Source organism: Lithobates pipiens, unplaced genomic scaffold, assembly GCF_037356315.1.
Source record: "Lithobates pipiens isolate NorthernLeopardFrog02 unplaced genomic scaffold, aLitPip1_a1.2 Scaffold_37, whole genome shotgun sequence".
Taxonomy (NCBI): Eukaryota; Metazoa; Chordata; class Amphibia; order Anura; family Ranidae; genus Lithobates; species Lithobates pipiens.
The window spans coordinates 2,789,431-2,806,928 of NW_027507825.1; the positions used below are offsets into that span (position 1 = coordinate 2,789,431).

Consider the following 17,498-nt stretch of genomic DNA (forward strand, 5'->3'; position numbering starts at 1 on the left):
TAGTAGGACGTAGAACTACACATACATTTAGCTGACCCTGCAGGACTTCATTTTCACCATTAGAAGTCCTTAGTCTTTTGGGCTAAATGAGCACTTCCTCCAAATCCAGTTATGAACCCCCCCCCCCCCGTAGTGACATTACAGCAGACTGAGCCAAAGTGACACCAGTACACCATGGATCTCAACAATGGGTCCCAAGCTTTATGCGGCGATCACATCATTGCAGCAAATATCAACATTTCGGAGCTTCGTAGGACCCCTTTTCATCATCAGGCACATGGCCAATAAAGGGGTCCTGTGCAATGGGTTTGAAGCTTTATTCAGTGATCACATCATTGCAGTAAATATCAATGTTTCAGAGCCTCACAGGACCCCTTTATTGGCCATGTGCCTGATGATGAAAAGAGGTCCTACGAAGCTCCGAAATGTTGATATTTACTGCAATGATGTGATCACTGAATAAAGCTTCCGACCCATTGTGGAGACCCATGGTGTGCTGGTGACAGTCTCTCACTCGGACTATTCACGGTTCAAGTCCAGCGCTTGCTTCAGCACCCACTTATACGCACGGCCATTTTACAGGACCGCGAGCGCCAGGAATACGTTGTAATATTACAGCAGACTGGGCTCAATATATCACCACGCTAAACAGCTCCAGTGTGATTACATCTCACCGCTCAGTACGAGAAAAGCTGACAACCGTCACAACCGGAGAAGGGTGTAATGGGACCATTTGGAGGACCCTTGGTTCAGCTTGAGAGATCTGACCTCACCTGGACAAGTAGCGGGTTTCCAAAACGCAGAGCGCTTTCCAAATTCTTTCTGAAGGCATCATCCAGGAAGCTTGTGCGGGTGATCTTGCGGTCTTTGTATTCGTTCATGATGAACTCTGTTGCCTGGCCTGACGGGTCAATGATCAGAGGATACCTGGAACACACACACAGGATTGCAGCAACTGATCCAGCATTGGCCTTAGCTTCTGGTATGGAATGTGGTGAGGATCTCTTTCTCTCCCCCCCCCCCCCCCCCCGGGTTCTATAGCATCTCATTCTTTCAATCCATGACATTTTGCACAGTCTCAAACACTTTCTATACCAGTGATGGCAAACCTTGGCATACCAGATGCTTTGGAACTAAATTTTTTTTTTATTATTATTATTATTCACAATTTATAAAGCGCCAACAGATCGCCTCTAGGATTTTTATTTAAAAAAAAAAAAAATAAAAAAAAAAAAATTTGTTGAAGAGACCGAAAATTTAGAAAAAAAAAAAAGTTTTTGGTTTCAGTTACATAACTTTCTAAATAAGTTTTCTCCTTCATGGATGGGGCTGCACCGACGACAAGGCGGCACCGATGGGGCGGCACCGTACTGTAAAATATTGTACGGATGGATGCCAATCAGTGCCAAACAATGCATGCCAATCAGTGATGCCCATTGTGGGCACTGACTGGCATCCTTGGTCCAGTGTGGGCATCCTCGGGGGGGCTGCGCTGATAATCGATCAGCACAGACACCCCCTGTCAGAGGAGCAGCCGATCTGCTCTCCTCTACTCCCGTCTGACAGACACGTTCCACTGGTCTGAAAACCAGAGCAATGCAACCATGGGAAAAAAATAAAATAAATACATAATTGTAAACAAATATTGTGCTGGCAGAACAAAAAGAAAGCAGCTGAAAAAAAACTCACAACGGAGTGTAAAAAAAAAAAAAAAAAAAAAAAAAAAAAAAAGTTTTTTGGCACGCCAATAATTACAATCCGTGGGAAACTCAAAAGAATCTGAGACTTTGGGTCCTTTCGCACGGGGCGGATCAGTGCTGATCCGCTCCGTGGATATCCGTTTGCTCAGCGGGGATCACTCCGTCGATACCCGATGAGCAGGGAGATGACAGGTCCGTCTCTGCTCACTGCGCAGGGACAGACCTGTCACAGCGCCGCTCTCCCCTATGGGAGATCGGATGACGACGGGCCGCAGTGTCTGTCGTCAACCGATCCGCAGACCAATGGAAAAATAGCTTTTTCCTCCGTCACACTTTTTCGGATCGGAGCGGGTCGGATGTCAGCGGACATGTCACCGCTGACATCCGACGCTCCATAGAGCTCTATGGAGCATCCGTTCAGGTCCGCCTGAAAAACTGACAGGCGGGCCTGAACGGATCATCAGTGTGAAAGGGACCTTTTACTCTGTTACGTTCAAAAAAAAAAAAAAAACAAACAGACTCATCACATTGGATTTGTTTTCTGGACTCAAAATATTAGATTCAGTTTATCACTGCTTGATGGTAATAACCATTAGTGCAGCAAAAAATAAAAATTTATATATATATATATATGGCTGCCGGGCGTACCAAGATGACCGCCGGTCCAGAGCTAGACCGAAGCCGCAGCCTTTCCTAGCATCGAGGCAGCAGTGCGCTCCGCCGGATATGCCGATCCGAACAGGGTGACCCGTTCGGATCACGGATCGGTGACGATCCGTTGCACCCCTAACATTTGTCCATTGATTATTTGGATAAGAGCCTTGATGGTTCTAAATACTGGACTCCCCTCTATGGGGGCTTTTTCACAATGCAAAACTTGGCTATATGCATGTCAGATATTCGTACATAACCCACTACTGTGTAAATGTACTATAATGTAAAAAAAATTATATATATATATATACACATATATACATACACACACTTTGTTTTTTGCTGTGCCAATAGTTATTACAATATATGTTTTTTACATATATATAAAATTATGTATATATACACACATATACATATATATATATATATACACACATATACATATATATATATATATATATATATATATATATATATATATATATGCGCGTGTGTGTAAAAAATTATATATATTATATATATATATATATATAAAATGTGTAAAAAAATACATATATTGTAATAACTATTGGCACAGCAAAAAACAAAGTATGTATATATATATATATATATATATATATATATATATATATATATATATATACACACATACATACATACATATATATATACACATACACACACACACATATATACACACACACATATACACACACACACTTTACCTGAATCTGCAACTACAGCACCAAAAATAAGACCCCAGAAATGGTTATCCCTCGAGTTATTGAATAAAGAAGTTGTACCTGTTGAATCGTTTCAGCATGATGGCATTCTCTGTACACAGGTCATCCGCAGGTAAGGAGCTGGCCTGCCAGCGAAGCCTTTCATCTGCATTGGACAGATATTCTGTTCTGGCAATATCTGTGCGGAACTGTGGCGAGAAAAGAAAAACAAACATGTAAAAAGGGCTCAGTGAAGGTAAAACAAGCTGGTAAAGCAGATTCAGATAATTCTGGTATCTAATCATTCTATCGATCGTGCATTAAATGTGTTGAAGTGAGCCGACCCATTAATTTTGAACAGGCTGTCATTGCACTGCATTGGAAACAAAAAAAAAAAAAAAAAAACACACACTTAACTGAACTATTTTTTATTTTTTATTTTAGCACAACACCAACACAGACAGTGGATTTCCATGTGTGATGTTAAATAAATGAAAGTCCACTGGAGTGTCATCCAGAAATCATTGGTGCCGCCAGGCTCACAAGTCATGCATTATGGTACCATGCTCTAACAATGCACATTTTACAGCACATTGCAGAGATGTGAACCCGGCCGAAAAAAAAATATACAAATTAAATCTTTTTATGCAACACCAGCTTTTAAGCAATAAAAGGGCTGAGTAGAGAATTATTACCTGGATGTTGGCCTGCTGCAAATGATGAGACCAGGTGGTGAACAGGTTCTGCCTCATCTGCTGGTCGAAGTATCCGGCGTAGGCGATAAAAGCTGCGGAGAGCAGACAGTCGCCAGCAATGGTGGACATCTGGTTTTTGAAGGTTTCGCTGGTTTTCTCCCACCTCTCTCTCTCCGCAGACAAGCTTTTCAGAAGTGCAGTACTTCGGTTCACCTGGAAATCAAAATCATTGTCTCTAAAAGCTGAAAGATGTTAAATGTGGGTGCAAGTGACGATGCATTTAACAGATCTTTAGAAATAAACCTGTGGAGGAGGTCACCTTGCATTGTGATGTGACCAAAGGCTCATCATTTTCAGGGTCTGAAGTGGTGCTGTGTATTATGCCATACTACTGGGTAACATTTTATTGGGTATCTTGCTATGCATACTATTGGTCCATCTGATGACAAACATGCAGCCATCTCCATTACATATCTCATATCTGTCTGTGGTTTGGAACCCCCCCCAAAAAAAATAAAAAATCTTTGCCCATTGATACCCTCATTACATCATGTCTTGACGACACAGCATTTTCTTTTTTTTACTGAATTAGATCTGCTCAGACACGTGACCAGGAATGTCCAGGTCCTATGCATGTGTATTATATATACCCGCTCAGAGCCCACCCACCCAAAATTGGGCTGGGACGTGTTCATCTAATGCCGTGTACACACGATCGGACATTCCGACAACAAAATCTGTGGGATTCTCCCCCCCCCCCCCAACGGATGTTGGCTGAAACTTGTCTTGCGCACACACACACGGTCAAACAATATTGTCGTAATTTCCGAACGTCAAGGACGCGGTGACGTACGACGAGCCGAGAAAATTGAAGTTCAATAGCCAGTGTGGCTCTTCTGCTCGATTCCGAGCACGCGTGGAACTTTGTGCTTCGGAATTGTGTAGACAGGATCGGAATTTCCGACAACGGATTTTGTTGTCGGAAAATTTGAGATCCAGATCTGAACTTGTGTGTCGGAAATTCCTGGTGGAGCCTACACACGGTTAGAATTTCTGACAAAAAGCTCCCATCGAACATTTTCAGTCTGAAAAACTGACCATGTGTACGGGGCATTAGATTCAAACACTTAGTGGAGTTCTGCATCAACCATTCCTCTTACCTTGGCTTCTACAGCAGCCAAGTCGGCTTTGATGGCCTGAGCTTCGGAAATGAGGACGGCGTACTCCTCCTTGTAGCGGGCAATGCTGGCCTCCAGGTCGCGGATCATCTGCTCCACTTCATTGGCCTTTGCCTGGTTGTCTTTGGCATCGTCCTCCAGTTTCTGGAGTTCGTTCCTCAGGGGCTCCACGCGCTTCAGCATGTCGGCGTAGTTCAGCTGTTAGAAGAGCAGACAGGAAAATAAACATAATATTCCAACAAGCTGGTCTTTTTTGGAGGTTGCCTCCAAGAACTGATCTAGGTTCTACCAAAATGGCGATGGCATAGTCCAGGAACAAGTTCCCCCTATAGAATTGGCAACCTTCCCGCAGCTTCAGACTTGATACACTTGAGGTCTTTTACATGGATCACACAAATCAGTGCTCTGATGTTAGCAAAATGGCCTCTTCACAAAGGAACTTCAATTGCCAATTTATGCTTCAAGGGCACCCCCCCCCCCCCAATCACAAGAGAGCCATCAAAGTGCAAGGGCTCCTTTACATGGGCAATCGGGGACATACACCGGGTTCCAATGGCAGGGATTCAGCACATCCTAACTGCAGGCAACTGTTTGCATGTGCATAGACCTGCACAGCCATGACCACTGTCAGTTTATCATTCAAATAGGCAGAGCGGCCACAACTGAATCCACCAATTCTTGCCACCAACTTTGCAGACCAGTCTTAATCACCCATATAAACAAGGCCCATTGTGTTTTATTTTTTTACCTACACTGGATACCAGACCGTCTTAGGCTTTGTCCCCCAATTACACACATGAATGGGAACATGCAGCCCGCGGCACCTTACATGCAGCCCGCGGCACCTTACATGCAGCCCGCGGCACCTTACATGCAGCCCGCGGCACCTTACATGCAGCCCGCGGCACCTTACATACAGCCAGCAGGACTTGTTCCCCCAAAGCTCTTCAGTTCATTAGTGCAACACACAAGCCATTTAAAAAAACTAGGAATTCCACCAAGGAGGTAGAGTCACCTGCAGAAAATAAACCCAATAAACCCTTGATGAACTCAAAATAAAAAAAGGAGCACATCGGCACGTTACCTGAGCAATCGCCCATTTGACCATAGGTCCACAGGCCAGGGAGGCCCGGTTCACAATTTCATAGTTGTAGCTGGGATTGGACATATAATTCTTCTTCATTTTCTCACGAATGGCATCACTAAAGGAGGAAAAAGGTTCAAATAAAAGAAGTCAGGTTTATACTAGAACAGCGAATACACAGCAGCAATTTCCTGACTAAGGGGGAGGGGCAAATGCTGAGAGGCTGAACACCTGCCCTGGTGAATTCTGACAGGACCTCTTTGCTCACTTGTCATTGGTCAATAGCGGGCAGTATAGATCGGTATGGGAGAGCTAAAGTCAAAACTAACTGCGGTTGCAGTCCAGACTTTTTAGCAGAGAAGAAAAGCATTCAACTCTTTGGTAGGCTGTTAAAGAGACTGGAGGGTTCAAGGGACACATCCAAGAGATGTCGGGACTTCAATATCCAAACACAGATTAGTACAAGGGAAGGACATTTAGAAAGCTCACTGGCTCCAGGTAGGGCTCACACACACAACCAGGGATACTCGGAGCTTCAACCAACAGAATGAGAAGCAGACCAAATTCATAAAGGAGTCAAAAAAAGGTATTCTAATTCACATGACACCCAATGCGTTTTAGGGTAAAAGTCAGGGGTCCCCATTGTGACCCAGTCCCATGCTCCAGAGGGCCCGTGAGACCCCCTTTACACCTGGATAGCAGGGCAGAGGCATGTAGAGGAACCGATTCCTCCATGTAATCACTGAATGTCCGCTTGTCCTCCTCTCCTTTCCACAGACATTCAGTGGCTGGAGGGAAATAGAGAGCATCGCCGCCTCCCTATTGCTGTTGTCAGAGAACCTCCGTAACAAACGCTCGTTCCCGTGTACCAGCCACCAATCTCTGTTCCTCCAATGCGCCAAGTCACAAGCGAGAACGAACGAGTCCCGGACTCAGCATGCGCACTGGCGCATCCATCTGAACTGGTATGCCTGAACGAATCGTGGCGCACAGCACCCTACTTAAATGAGGAGTCTGCTTAGGGTTAGTGCTGGATTGTCTCAGCTCAACTCTACCCGTTGTTACCTTGCTTGACTTATCCTGAACACCCGGCTTGCCCTGTCTACTCTTTTGGATTATCCCAGCAACCTTGTCTGCCTCTGTTTACCTGCACTGACCCCGGCTTGGACTTCTGACTACGGCTCTGTCTTCTGACTTTGTATCTTGCTGCGAGGCCCGTTACCGACCTCTGCCTGTCCCCGACTACGAGCCTGCCTCATGTTTGTGTACCTCTCTGCCAGCCCGTCCTGCTTGTTCCTGACTCTGCAAGCGACTCTGTTGGACTTTTCCTGGACTAGTCCGGTGATCAGCATCTCACCTCCTACACAAAGGCTCCGGTGTTTCTGATCTGCTATCACCTGTCTGCACCTGCACCCTTCAGCTGCCCTAGCAGTTCCTCTCTGAACCTCCAGGGGTGCTAGGACCAGGACTGTGTAAGAGGCCGCCCTCGTCATTTCGGACTCCGCTGTAAGGTACATCAGCTGTCCTGCTCCTGTGTGCTTACCTAACCCCCCCCCCCCCCCCCCCCGCAGATCTGCTAGGTTTCCCCTCCCACCAGCTTCTGCGAGAGATCAGTCAGGATGGAGAGCGGAAAAGTCATTGGCACAGATCACTTGTTTTTTTAATTAATTTATAGCTGGGGCATAGTAAATTGTGTTTTCTACGCTTCAGTTTATGAATGAATGTGAAGCCTCTGTGCAGTGCTCTTCCTGTTCATTCATTCTGTGCAGCTGAGGCTGGAGAGGAAAGGGACTGAGGAATCTGTCCTCCGTCCCATTCTCTGACTCAAAAGTGACACATCAGGGGTCTGCTTAGACTCCTGATATTTCACCAAAGCCCCCCCAATGGGGATTCTAAATAATAAAAAAAACGGACACCAGTGGTGGAACTACCAGGGTTGCAAAGGTTACATTCAAGACTTGGCTCTGGCATTTGCCAACATGGGGGGGACCTCAAGAGAGCAGGAAGGTGTCTCGGTGCGGGACCGTAAAAAATAAATAAATAAATAATAAAAAATAAAAAAAAGTCCAACAATGGGAGTAAAGGGTCCCGGGATCAGTGGGAAGGGCTCCCTTCATTGTTTCTTGCACCAGGGCTCTGAAGGTTCTAGTTATGGCCTTCTGATGCATAAAATAAATAAATGAAAAATTGTGGACAATGATGTGCTCAATATACACTTCAGAGTGTGTAAAACCAGCATAACAGGACAAAAAAAAAAATGCCCTGCATATTTGCGAGTAGAATGAAGACAATTTAAAATGATAAAATGGTATAAAAAAAAAAAAAAAAAAAAACACACACGAAAGAAGAAGAAGAAGAAGGAGGAGAAGAAGACGAAGACGAAGACGAAGAAGACGAAGAAGGAGGAGGAGGAGGAGGAGGAGGAGAAGGAGACAGAAGAACAAGAAGACGACGACAGAAGACGACGAAGACAGAAGAAGACGACGAAGACAGAAGAAGACAGAAGAAGACAGACGAAGACAGAAGAAGACAGAAGAAGACGACGAAGACAGAAGACGACGACGAAGACAGAAGACGACGACGAAGACAGAAGACGACGACGAAGACAGAAGACGACGACGAAGACAGAAGACGACGACGAAGACAGAAGACGACGACGAAGACAGAAGACGACGACGAAGACAGAAGAAGACGACGAAGACAGAAGAAGAAGACGAAGACAGAAGAAGAAGACGAAGACAGAAGAAGAAGACGAAGACAGAAGAAGAAGACGAAGACAGAGGAAGAAGACGAAGACAGAAGAAGAAGACGAAGACAGAAGAAGAAGACGAAGACGACGAAGACAGAAGAAGAAGACGAAGACAGAAGAAGAAGACGAAGACAGAAGAAGAAGACGAAGACAGAAGAAGAAGGCGAAGACAGAAGAAGAAGGCGAAGACAGAAGAAGAAGGCGAAGACAGAAGAAGAAGGCGAAGACAGAAGAAGAAGACGAAGACAGAAGAAGAAGACGAAGACAGAAGAAGAAGACGAAGACAGAAGAAGAAGACGAAGACAGACATAAAATAAACCAAAATATAAAATTTGTGTTATTTTAGTAAAACCCCACGCTGATCAAACTGCTGCTACATCTTTCATTGGCTGAATTTATCATTAGGGATATCAAATGAATAGTAAAAAGACATCTGGGATAGAAGTGATGTAAACATCCTCTATGAAGTATTTCTCCTTCTGCAGCCAAACTGGGACACCTCTGGGTGTCGTCCGGCTCCAGAAGTGGGGATATATTATAAGTTGATCTGCTTAATGTGAAAACCTGCCATCTTGTATGACTTCGCTCCTCTGTATCTAGCGATGTGCGTGGAGTTGAGCGATCGCCGTTTGCGGCGTGTCTGCACTGGACCCAGCACACTTCTCTTGCTGGTTGAAGAGTAAGCGATCAGCTCTAGATCTGGGCTCCCGGTTTAGTTACCTGCCTGCAGATGGACCAAACGCACGCCCCAAGAAGGAGCAGATTCTTAAATAAAAACTCAGCAAGGATTAGGAAAGACAGAACCAAACAAAGCATGGAAAACAGTTGTGCGCACTTTGTAACAGAGGCAAGTGAAGAAAGTTGTAGTTTCTGGTAAAGGGGAGCAGAGTGCGGAAGAGCCGAGGACAGAAGACAATACCTGAGATCTTCTGGGACCAGGTTGATAATCTGGGTGATGAAATTGTCCCTGAGAACAACAGTTCTGATCCGTTTCCAATCGCTCGTCTCCTCGCCCAGGAGGAGACAGATGGACTCTAGGGCCAGTTTTACTGCAGCGGGAGGGTTGGCCATTGCTTTTACTTCAACAAGGTGTTGTCTTTTTATAGAGCTCACCGCTATGAAGGGGGAAGGGGGTGGGGGTGGGGGGGTGAAAACAAGGTTAACATACATGCAATGTTAGTAAAGAAACTGCCGCTGGGGATCCGAGAAAGAAATTTCAGTTCCAGGAAATGCAAGAAGAACCAATTCAAACTTACGAGGACCTCCAGCCAGAGGGGGGCGATCTAGTTCTGGACGGCGATATCAGTCGGCTTTTACAGCAGCGCCAAGTCCTTGGCTGGGTATCGCCACTGTGGCCCCAAAAGTAAGGGACCTTGGACTTGTTGATACAGGCTTCAGGTTGGTATGAGAGCATCGGGTACAGCAAGATTATACAGAACATGTGTAAAGATTCTAGCAAGCTTCACACAGCTCCGTTGAAGGGTTTAGGACCGGGGTGGGCAGGCAACCTGGGCACTCCAGTTGCAGTCAAACTACAAATCCCATCATGCCTCGGAGTCCAGGAACATGCCTGTGGCGGTCTCAGAATTGCCGTGTCTTCATGGGGTTTGTGGTTTCCCCACAGCTGGGGGTGTCAATGTTGCCTACCTCTTGTGTAGGGTCACCATACAGGTTACAATCTGACGCCCGATTTAAATTGCTCTGTTGTAGCCTATTAAAAACAGGGGAACCAAAATTTCTGTATTAAGTGAATCCTGGCGCCACAGGGGGGGGGGGCCCAGACACCACAGGGGAAGGGGGGGGTCCCCAGACACCACAGGGGAAGGGGGGGTCCCCAGACACCACAGGGGGGACCAAAATGATTGCCTCTACCAGCTGAGAAATGCGCCCCCCCCCCCCCCCCCCCCCGCCGCTATTAAAAAAACTTTCCTTTATAAACAATTCCTTTCTCTCCTCCCAGCAGCAGTTTGTACACAGATCTTATCTATTCACCTGATCTCTTCAGCAGAAAAGTTTACAATAGTCGGGATGAAGTTTTCCCTCATAATGATGGAACGGATTTGCCGCCAGTCCGTTGTACTTTCGCCCAGCAGCAGACAGATGGACTCCAATGCCAGCTTCACTGCTGCTGGAGGATTAGCCATTGAACGGACTTCTACCAGGTGCTGCTTCTTGATTGATTTTACAGCTAATCAGAAGATGCGATCACAGCAGATCATAAAGACAGACAGCGAGAGAGAGAGACAGAAAATCAAAAAAGGACAGAAAAAAAAAAAAAAGCAGAAAGAAAAATGGAGGAAAATTTGATTAGAACATTCATTATGGAAAATCATAATTATTCTAATATGTGCCGACAGGAATGTACAACCGATCATAAGAAATCTAGACTTGCATTTCAAATAAAATTTAACAAAACTTTCCTTTAAATAAAGCCAAAAGCCCTTTACCCTCTGGAGTTGATTTACTAAATTTAAATAGACTGCGCACTCTGCATGAGCAGTTGCTCCAGAGCTTAGTAAATGAGCGGGACGCTCTGCAGACTTCCATCATCCAATCATGTGCAAGCACAAAAATTTTTTTTTTTTTTGTTTTTTTTCCATTGCATGTGATTGGATACAGTTTGCAAAGTGAAGCTTTCCCTCATTTACTAAACAGTAACATGCAAGGAAAATAAAATAAAATAAAAAAAAAAAACAGCATTTTTGCTTGCACGCGATTGGAGGAGGGTGGAAGTCAGCAGAGCTTCTGCTCATTAATAAACTCTGGAGGAAGGTCCCTGGCAGAGTGCGCAGCCCTTTAGTAAATGAACCCCTTCCGTGTCTGGAAGTCACCAATGCCCAGGCCAAGGTTTGCAGCATCCACTCGCACTTGTTAATGCAATACCTCTGTAGGACTTCTTTGCACCTCTAAATCATTTCATTTAATAAAAAACCTTTGCTCATTTAATATATTATATTGACAATTGCAGAAATAAAAATCTGTTGCAATACATATTGTTTTGAACCAATGTAATGATTACAGAATTAAGGACGGGGCACTGCAGATTTCTCCCTAATGTAGCTGCCAGCCTGCATGTGGTCACCGACCATAACCAACATCATGAACCCCAAGACGGCAGTGCAGCGGACGTCACCGAGGGGCTCATTTGCTAAAGCTGAATAGCGCCAAATCAGGCTCACTTCTGTATAGAAACCAATCAGATTCCAACCTCGGCTTATTCAATGAAAGGGATTGTAAAGGCTTGTTTCTCTCCCTCCCCCCCCCATAAAAAAACAAACAAAAAAAGAAACTTCCCTCTGTGTAATGGATTTGCTTAGGAGCAGCCCTGATCCTCTTCTGTGTTCCTGGCCCCTCCCTCCTGTTCAGTGGCCCCCATAGCAAGCAGCTTTCTATGGGGGCCGTCACAGCTCCCCGCCGTCCATTTAGACACGGAGCCCCTGACCGGGCTCCACCCCCTCTCTCCTGATTGGCTAGCTGACTTAGAGCCAATGGCGCCGCTGCTGTGTTTCAGCCAATCAGAATGGAGAATCTCGAATGGCCGAGACATTCATGGGCATCGCTGGAACTAGATGGACCTCGGGTAAGTGTTAGGGGGAAGGGAAGGAAGGTAGCAAGAAAGGAAGAAATAAGGGAAAAGGGGAAGGAAGGGAGGAAGGGAAAGAAGAAAGGAATATAGGGAAGGAAGGAATATAGGGAAGGAAGGGGAAGAGGGAAGGAAGAAAGGAAGGAAAGGCTGCTGCACACAGAAGGCTCATCTTAATGCACAGAATGCATCAAGATAAAAGCGTCTGCCTTTACAACCACTTTAAAGTGACTGGAAAGTCTTTCTGCCCAATAAAAATAACATGTTCTACCTCCCTCTGTGTAATGGATTTGCACAGAGCAGCTGGACCCCCCTCTTCTCAGGTCCCTCTTTTGTGATCCTGGCCCCTCCCTCCTGTTCAGTGCCACCCCCCCCGAGCCGAGTCACAGCTCCTTGTGTCCATATTCAGACACAGAGCCCCAACCTGCCCCACCCCTCTCTCCCGATTGGCTAGAAGACTGATTGACAACAGCGGGAGCCAATGGCGCAGCTGCTCTGTCTCAGCCAATCAGGAAGGAGAATCTCGGATGGTTGAGACACTCGTGGACATCGCTGGACAGAGTGACAGAGAGATAAGTATTAGGGGGGGGGGGCTGCTGCACACAGAAAGCTTTTTATCTTAATGCATAGAATGCGATTTCTGCCTTTACAACCACTTTAAGCTTTGGCAATAAAACCCGGAAGCCGATTGGTTTTTATGCAGAAGTGAGTCCGATTTTGCACTCTCCAGTCTTAGTATATAAACCAAGTGTCGGCTCTAAAAATGGAAAAGATGTGGATTTAAACTCATCTCTCCCCAGCATGGGTTCATTGGTGATGGGGATAAGGTCTCTGCTGTCTGTGGCCCTACTTGAGATATTTCCTCTTCCTGTGAGACTACCAGGATGAGCGAGGGTCAGTCTCCTCTACTAGGAAGGCAGTTTGGAAGAAAATCCCAGGAGGTATCGCACAAAGTGAAGAAAATATAACATTTTGGTTGGGCTCTAATCCCGCCTGACACATGCATGTGAAGTGGGCAGCTGTTCTGCGATAAGATCCGGCTGTGCGCTCTCAGGACAAACACTGAGCTGTTGCTGGCAGCTCTCAGTCCAGGCTACAGACTGGTAGCCGGCAGTCACATGATCACCGATTCTCCCCCAACCCCTGGGCATTTTGAACTAAACCTCTTGGCGCCGGCGGCTCACCAACATGCGGCCTCGTGGCGAGCAGGCCTTGGCCGCATATTTGCGTACCCAATTACAAACAGCTGTGCTGAAAATAAACAGCCCTGTGCGCTCCCGGCAGTTACCGGTGGCTAACCGAAAGCTCCCAATCGCTACCTGTAATTTAAGAGCTTTCCAATCATGTGACCGCCAAGCGCAGCGGTCACATGATCCATCAGGCCACTGTAAGTGCCCCAGTAAACCCCGCCCCCAGTATCTGAATCCCCTTAAAGGGCCGGGAGGCACCGGTGCCAAGAGGTTAAAGGAACGCTGAGGCGGGTGTGGAAGGTGAATAGCAGTAACGGCTGTAATTGATCACTATGGACCTCACCATTCTGAGCCTCAATGACGGCCGGCTCCACTTGGTCCAGCTCCTCCTTTACACTCTTCTGCTTCTCAGCAATACCAGCTTGCTGCTTATGGACCTGCTCCTGGATCTCCTGACTCATCACCTGCACAACACAAAGTCATCATCAGATTTCTGCCATCCAAATAATGTTAGTAAAGGTAAGTGCACAGAGACAGAGACACAGAGACAGACAGAGAGACAGAGACAGAGACAGAGACAGAGACACAGACAGAGACACAGACAGAGACACAGACAGAGACACAGACAGAGACACAGACAGAGACACAGACAGAGACACAGACAGAGACACAGACAGAGACACAGACAGAGACACAGACAGAGACACAGACAGAGACACAGACAGAGACACAGACAGAGACACAGACAGAGACACAGACAGAGACACAGACAGAGACACAGACAGAGACACAGACAGAGACACAGACAGAGACACAGACAGAGACACAGACAGAGACACAGACAGAGACACAGACAGAGACACAGACAGAGACACAGACAGAGACAGAGACACAGACAGACACAGACACAGACACAGACACAGACAGACAGACACAGACAGACACAGACAGACAGACACAGACAGACAGACACAGACAGACACAGACAGACAGACACAGACAGAGACACAGACAGAGACACAGACAGAGACACAGACACAGACAGACAGACACAGACAGAGACACAGACAGAGACACAGACAGAGACACAGACACAGACAGACAGACACAGACAGACAGACACAGACAGAGACACAGACAGAGACACAGACACAGACACAGACAGACACAGACAGAGACACAGACAGAGACACAGACACAGACACAGACAGAGACAGAGACACAGACAGAGACACAGACAGAGACACAGACACAGACACAGACACAGACAGACACAGACACAGACAGACAGACACAGACACAGACAGACAGACACAGACAGACAGACAGACACAGACAGACACAGACAGACAGACAGACACAGACAGACAGACACAGACAGACACAGACAGACAGACACAGACAGACACAGACAGACAGACACAGACAGACACAGACACAGACAGACACAGACACAGACAGACAGACACAGACACAGACAGACAGACACAGACACAGACAGACAGACACAGACACAGACAGACAGACACAGACACAGACACAGACAGACACACACAGACAGACACACACAGACAGACACACACAGACAGACACACACAGACAGACACACACAGACAGACACACACAGACAGACACACACAGACAGACACACACAGACAGACACACACAGACAGACACACACAGACAGACACACACAGACAGACACACACAGACAGACACACACAGACAGACACACACAGACAGACACACACAGACAGACACACACAGACAGACACACACAGACAGACACACACAGACAGACACACACAGACAGACACACACAGACAGACACACACAGACAGACACACACAGACAGACACACACAGACAGACACACACAGACAGACACACACAGACAGACACACACAGACAGACACACACAGACAGACACACACAGACAGACACACACAGACAGACACACACAGACAGACACACACAGACAGACACACACAGACAGACACACACAGACAGACAGAGATCCTTTTCATCAGCATTCATTCTTCAAGGATACATCTACTTGGTGCCGCTCCATAGAAGAGGGGGCAGGCAGACCTGTGCATTACTGGGCAATATACAGTACACGGGCATGTATGGTCTGAATGTTGGGCTATCAGGAGAGAATTTGGCAACCCTGCTCCTAAATTGGCAAAAATGACAAGTATGGATTTCCAAAAACAAAAAAACACCACACAGAACAACCTACTACTACTCACCTAGATGACTACAGCATCGTTCCAATGCTGCATCTGTCCTCCTCCGCGTACAAGACTGAAAACTGAGCGATCTGCCATCTTTGATCGTTCATTTCTCAGTGAGCAGAGGTGCGGGGGGACCATCAATCACCACCTCTCTACTCTAACCCTCCAGTGCTCACGGGAGCATCCGGCTGTGGAGGGGGAGGGAGCGGGTGGGCTCAGTCTCTCACAGAAAGGCTGAGCCAGCTGACGATCCAGGCATCTAGGTGGATCCCGGCTTTAAAGTCGGGATCTTTCCAGAGTCTGGACCGGCTGAGTGAGGTCAGCCAAAGAACATGGGCTTTAGCCCGTTGTTGGCTGAAAACGAGTCACAGAAACGCAAAACAAAAAACTGCACACTCCTGTGATGCCGAGAAGAAAAAAAAAAAAAAAAAAAAAAAAAGAAGTGTAGCCAAAAAGGAAAAATAAAGCTTTGACTTCTCCTGGACACATGTATGGTTACCTCCAAATAAAATACTTCAGAAAGAAAGCAGATAAATTACCTTTTTCTTCTCGGCTTCCTGCTGATCCTTCACCATTTTCTTCAGCTTGTCATTGGCAGCCGCGTTTTTCACCTCCAGCTCCTGGCTCTTAATGCGCAGATCACGGCGGAGTTCCTCCACCTGAAGTCATAATAGAAAGCGGGTGTGCAATCTGTGCGCTCAAAGCATTAACAGCGATATTAAAATCTTTGTTTAACATATTATACTTACCTGCTCTGTAATGGTTTTGCAGAGCAGCCCCAGTCCTCTTCTCAGGTCACCCCGCTGACCCCTCCCTTCTGCACCCACAACAAGCAGCTTGCTATGGGGGCTCCCAACCCGAAGCTTTGTATCCATTCAGAATCCAGCATTCTGCTGCAATCCACTGTTGGGAGTGCCACGCCGTGGGCCCTGTGTCGCCCATCTTGGTCTTTCTCCAGCTGGCTCCCTTCTTTAGGGCAGAGACAGCCAGGTCCGATGGCAAGTCAGACCCTGGGCTGCCGCATGCTGATCCTGCCACCTCCTGGGAGATATAATCATCTCAGGAGACTGAAGGACCGGGCGCACATCTTCCTGACCGAGGCCGAATCCCCACAACTCCTTTTGGGAGTTCAGTCCTTTAATATATCTTCAGCATTCCGAATTCCATCAAGACCACTGCAAAGCCGCAAGTGCCCCCGGCTGACTTCTCAAGAAGAAAAGCGTATAGCAAACTCAGAAGCATATACATCGTCATCATAGGGGGACTAAATATACAAGTCAGACTGCATTAAGGCAAAAGACTGAGAGAAGATACTGATAACCAATTGCAGGCTTTGCAAAATGGCATGCATCAGCAAGAACGACTGCGACAGCGCGACCCAATACAACCAAGCTAAGAATCATTGAAAATGTCCAATCTAAAGCAACCTGCTTCATAGGACCGTGAAACCGAGGTCTCTTCCCCGAGCAGGGGGGTATAGCGCAGGGAAAGGACTCCTTTCTTAATTGGAAATGCTCATAAAGAAAAGGGCTGTGCCCCCCCTCTCCTTATGCAAATGCTATGAGAAATAAATCTTTAGGGTAATTTAACTAGGGATGCACAGATACCATTTTTTTTTTTTTTTTTTTTTTACACAATGAGTACCGATACTTTTTTAGTATTCGTCAATACCAATTACCGATACTTACTGCAACTGCATTGTAAAAA

General features: G+C 46.4%; 1 protein-coding gene across 1 annotated transcript in view; it reads right to left on the reverse strand.

The window, feature by feature from the left end:
* DYNC1H1 (dynein cytoplasmic 1 heavy chain 1) overlaps positions 1-17,498 on the reverse strand; it is a gene marked incomplete at its 5' end in the record, with an annotated part of 100,148 nt that overhangs the window by 27,216 nt on the left and 55,434 nt on the right. The window contains 8 exon segments of the mRNA XM_077466658.1: positions 774-927; positions 3,158-3,285; positions 3,772-3,984; positions 4,932-5,147; positions 6,034-6,151; positions 10,775-10,970; positions 13,899-14,019; positions 16,331-16,450. Of these exon segments, the coding sequence (XP_077322784.1) occupies positions 774-927; positions 3,158-3,285; positions 3,772-3,984; positions 4,932-5,147; positions 6,034-6,151; positions 10,775-10,970; positions 13,899-14,019; positions 16,331-16,450 (1,266 nt within the window).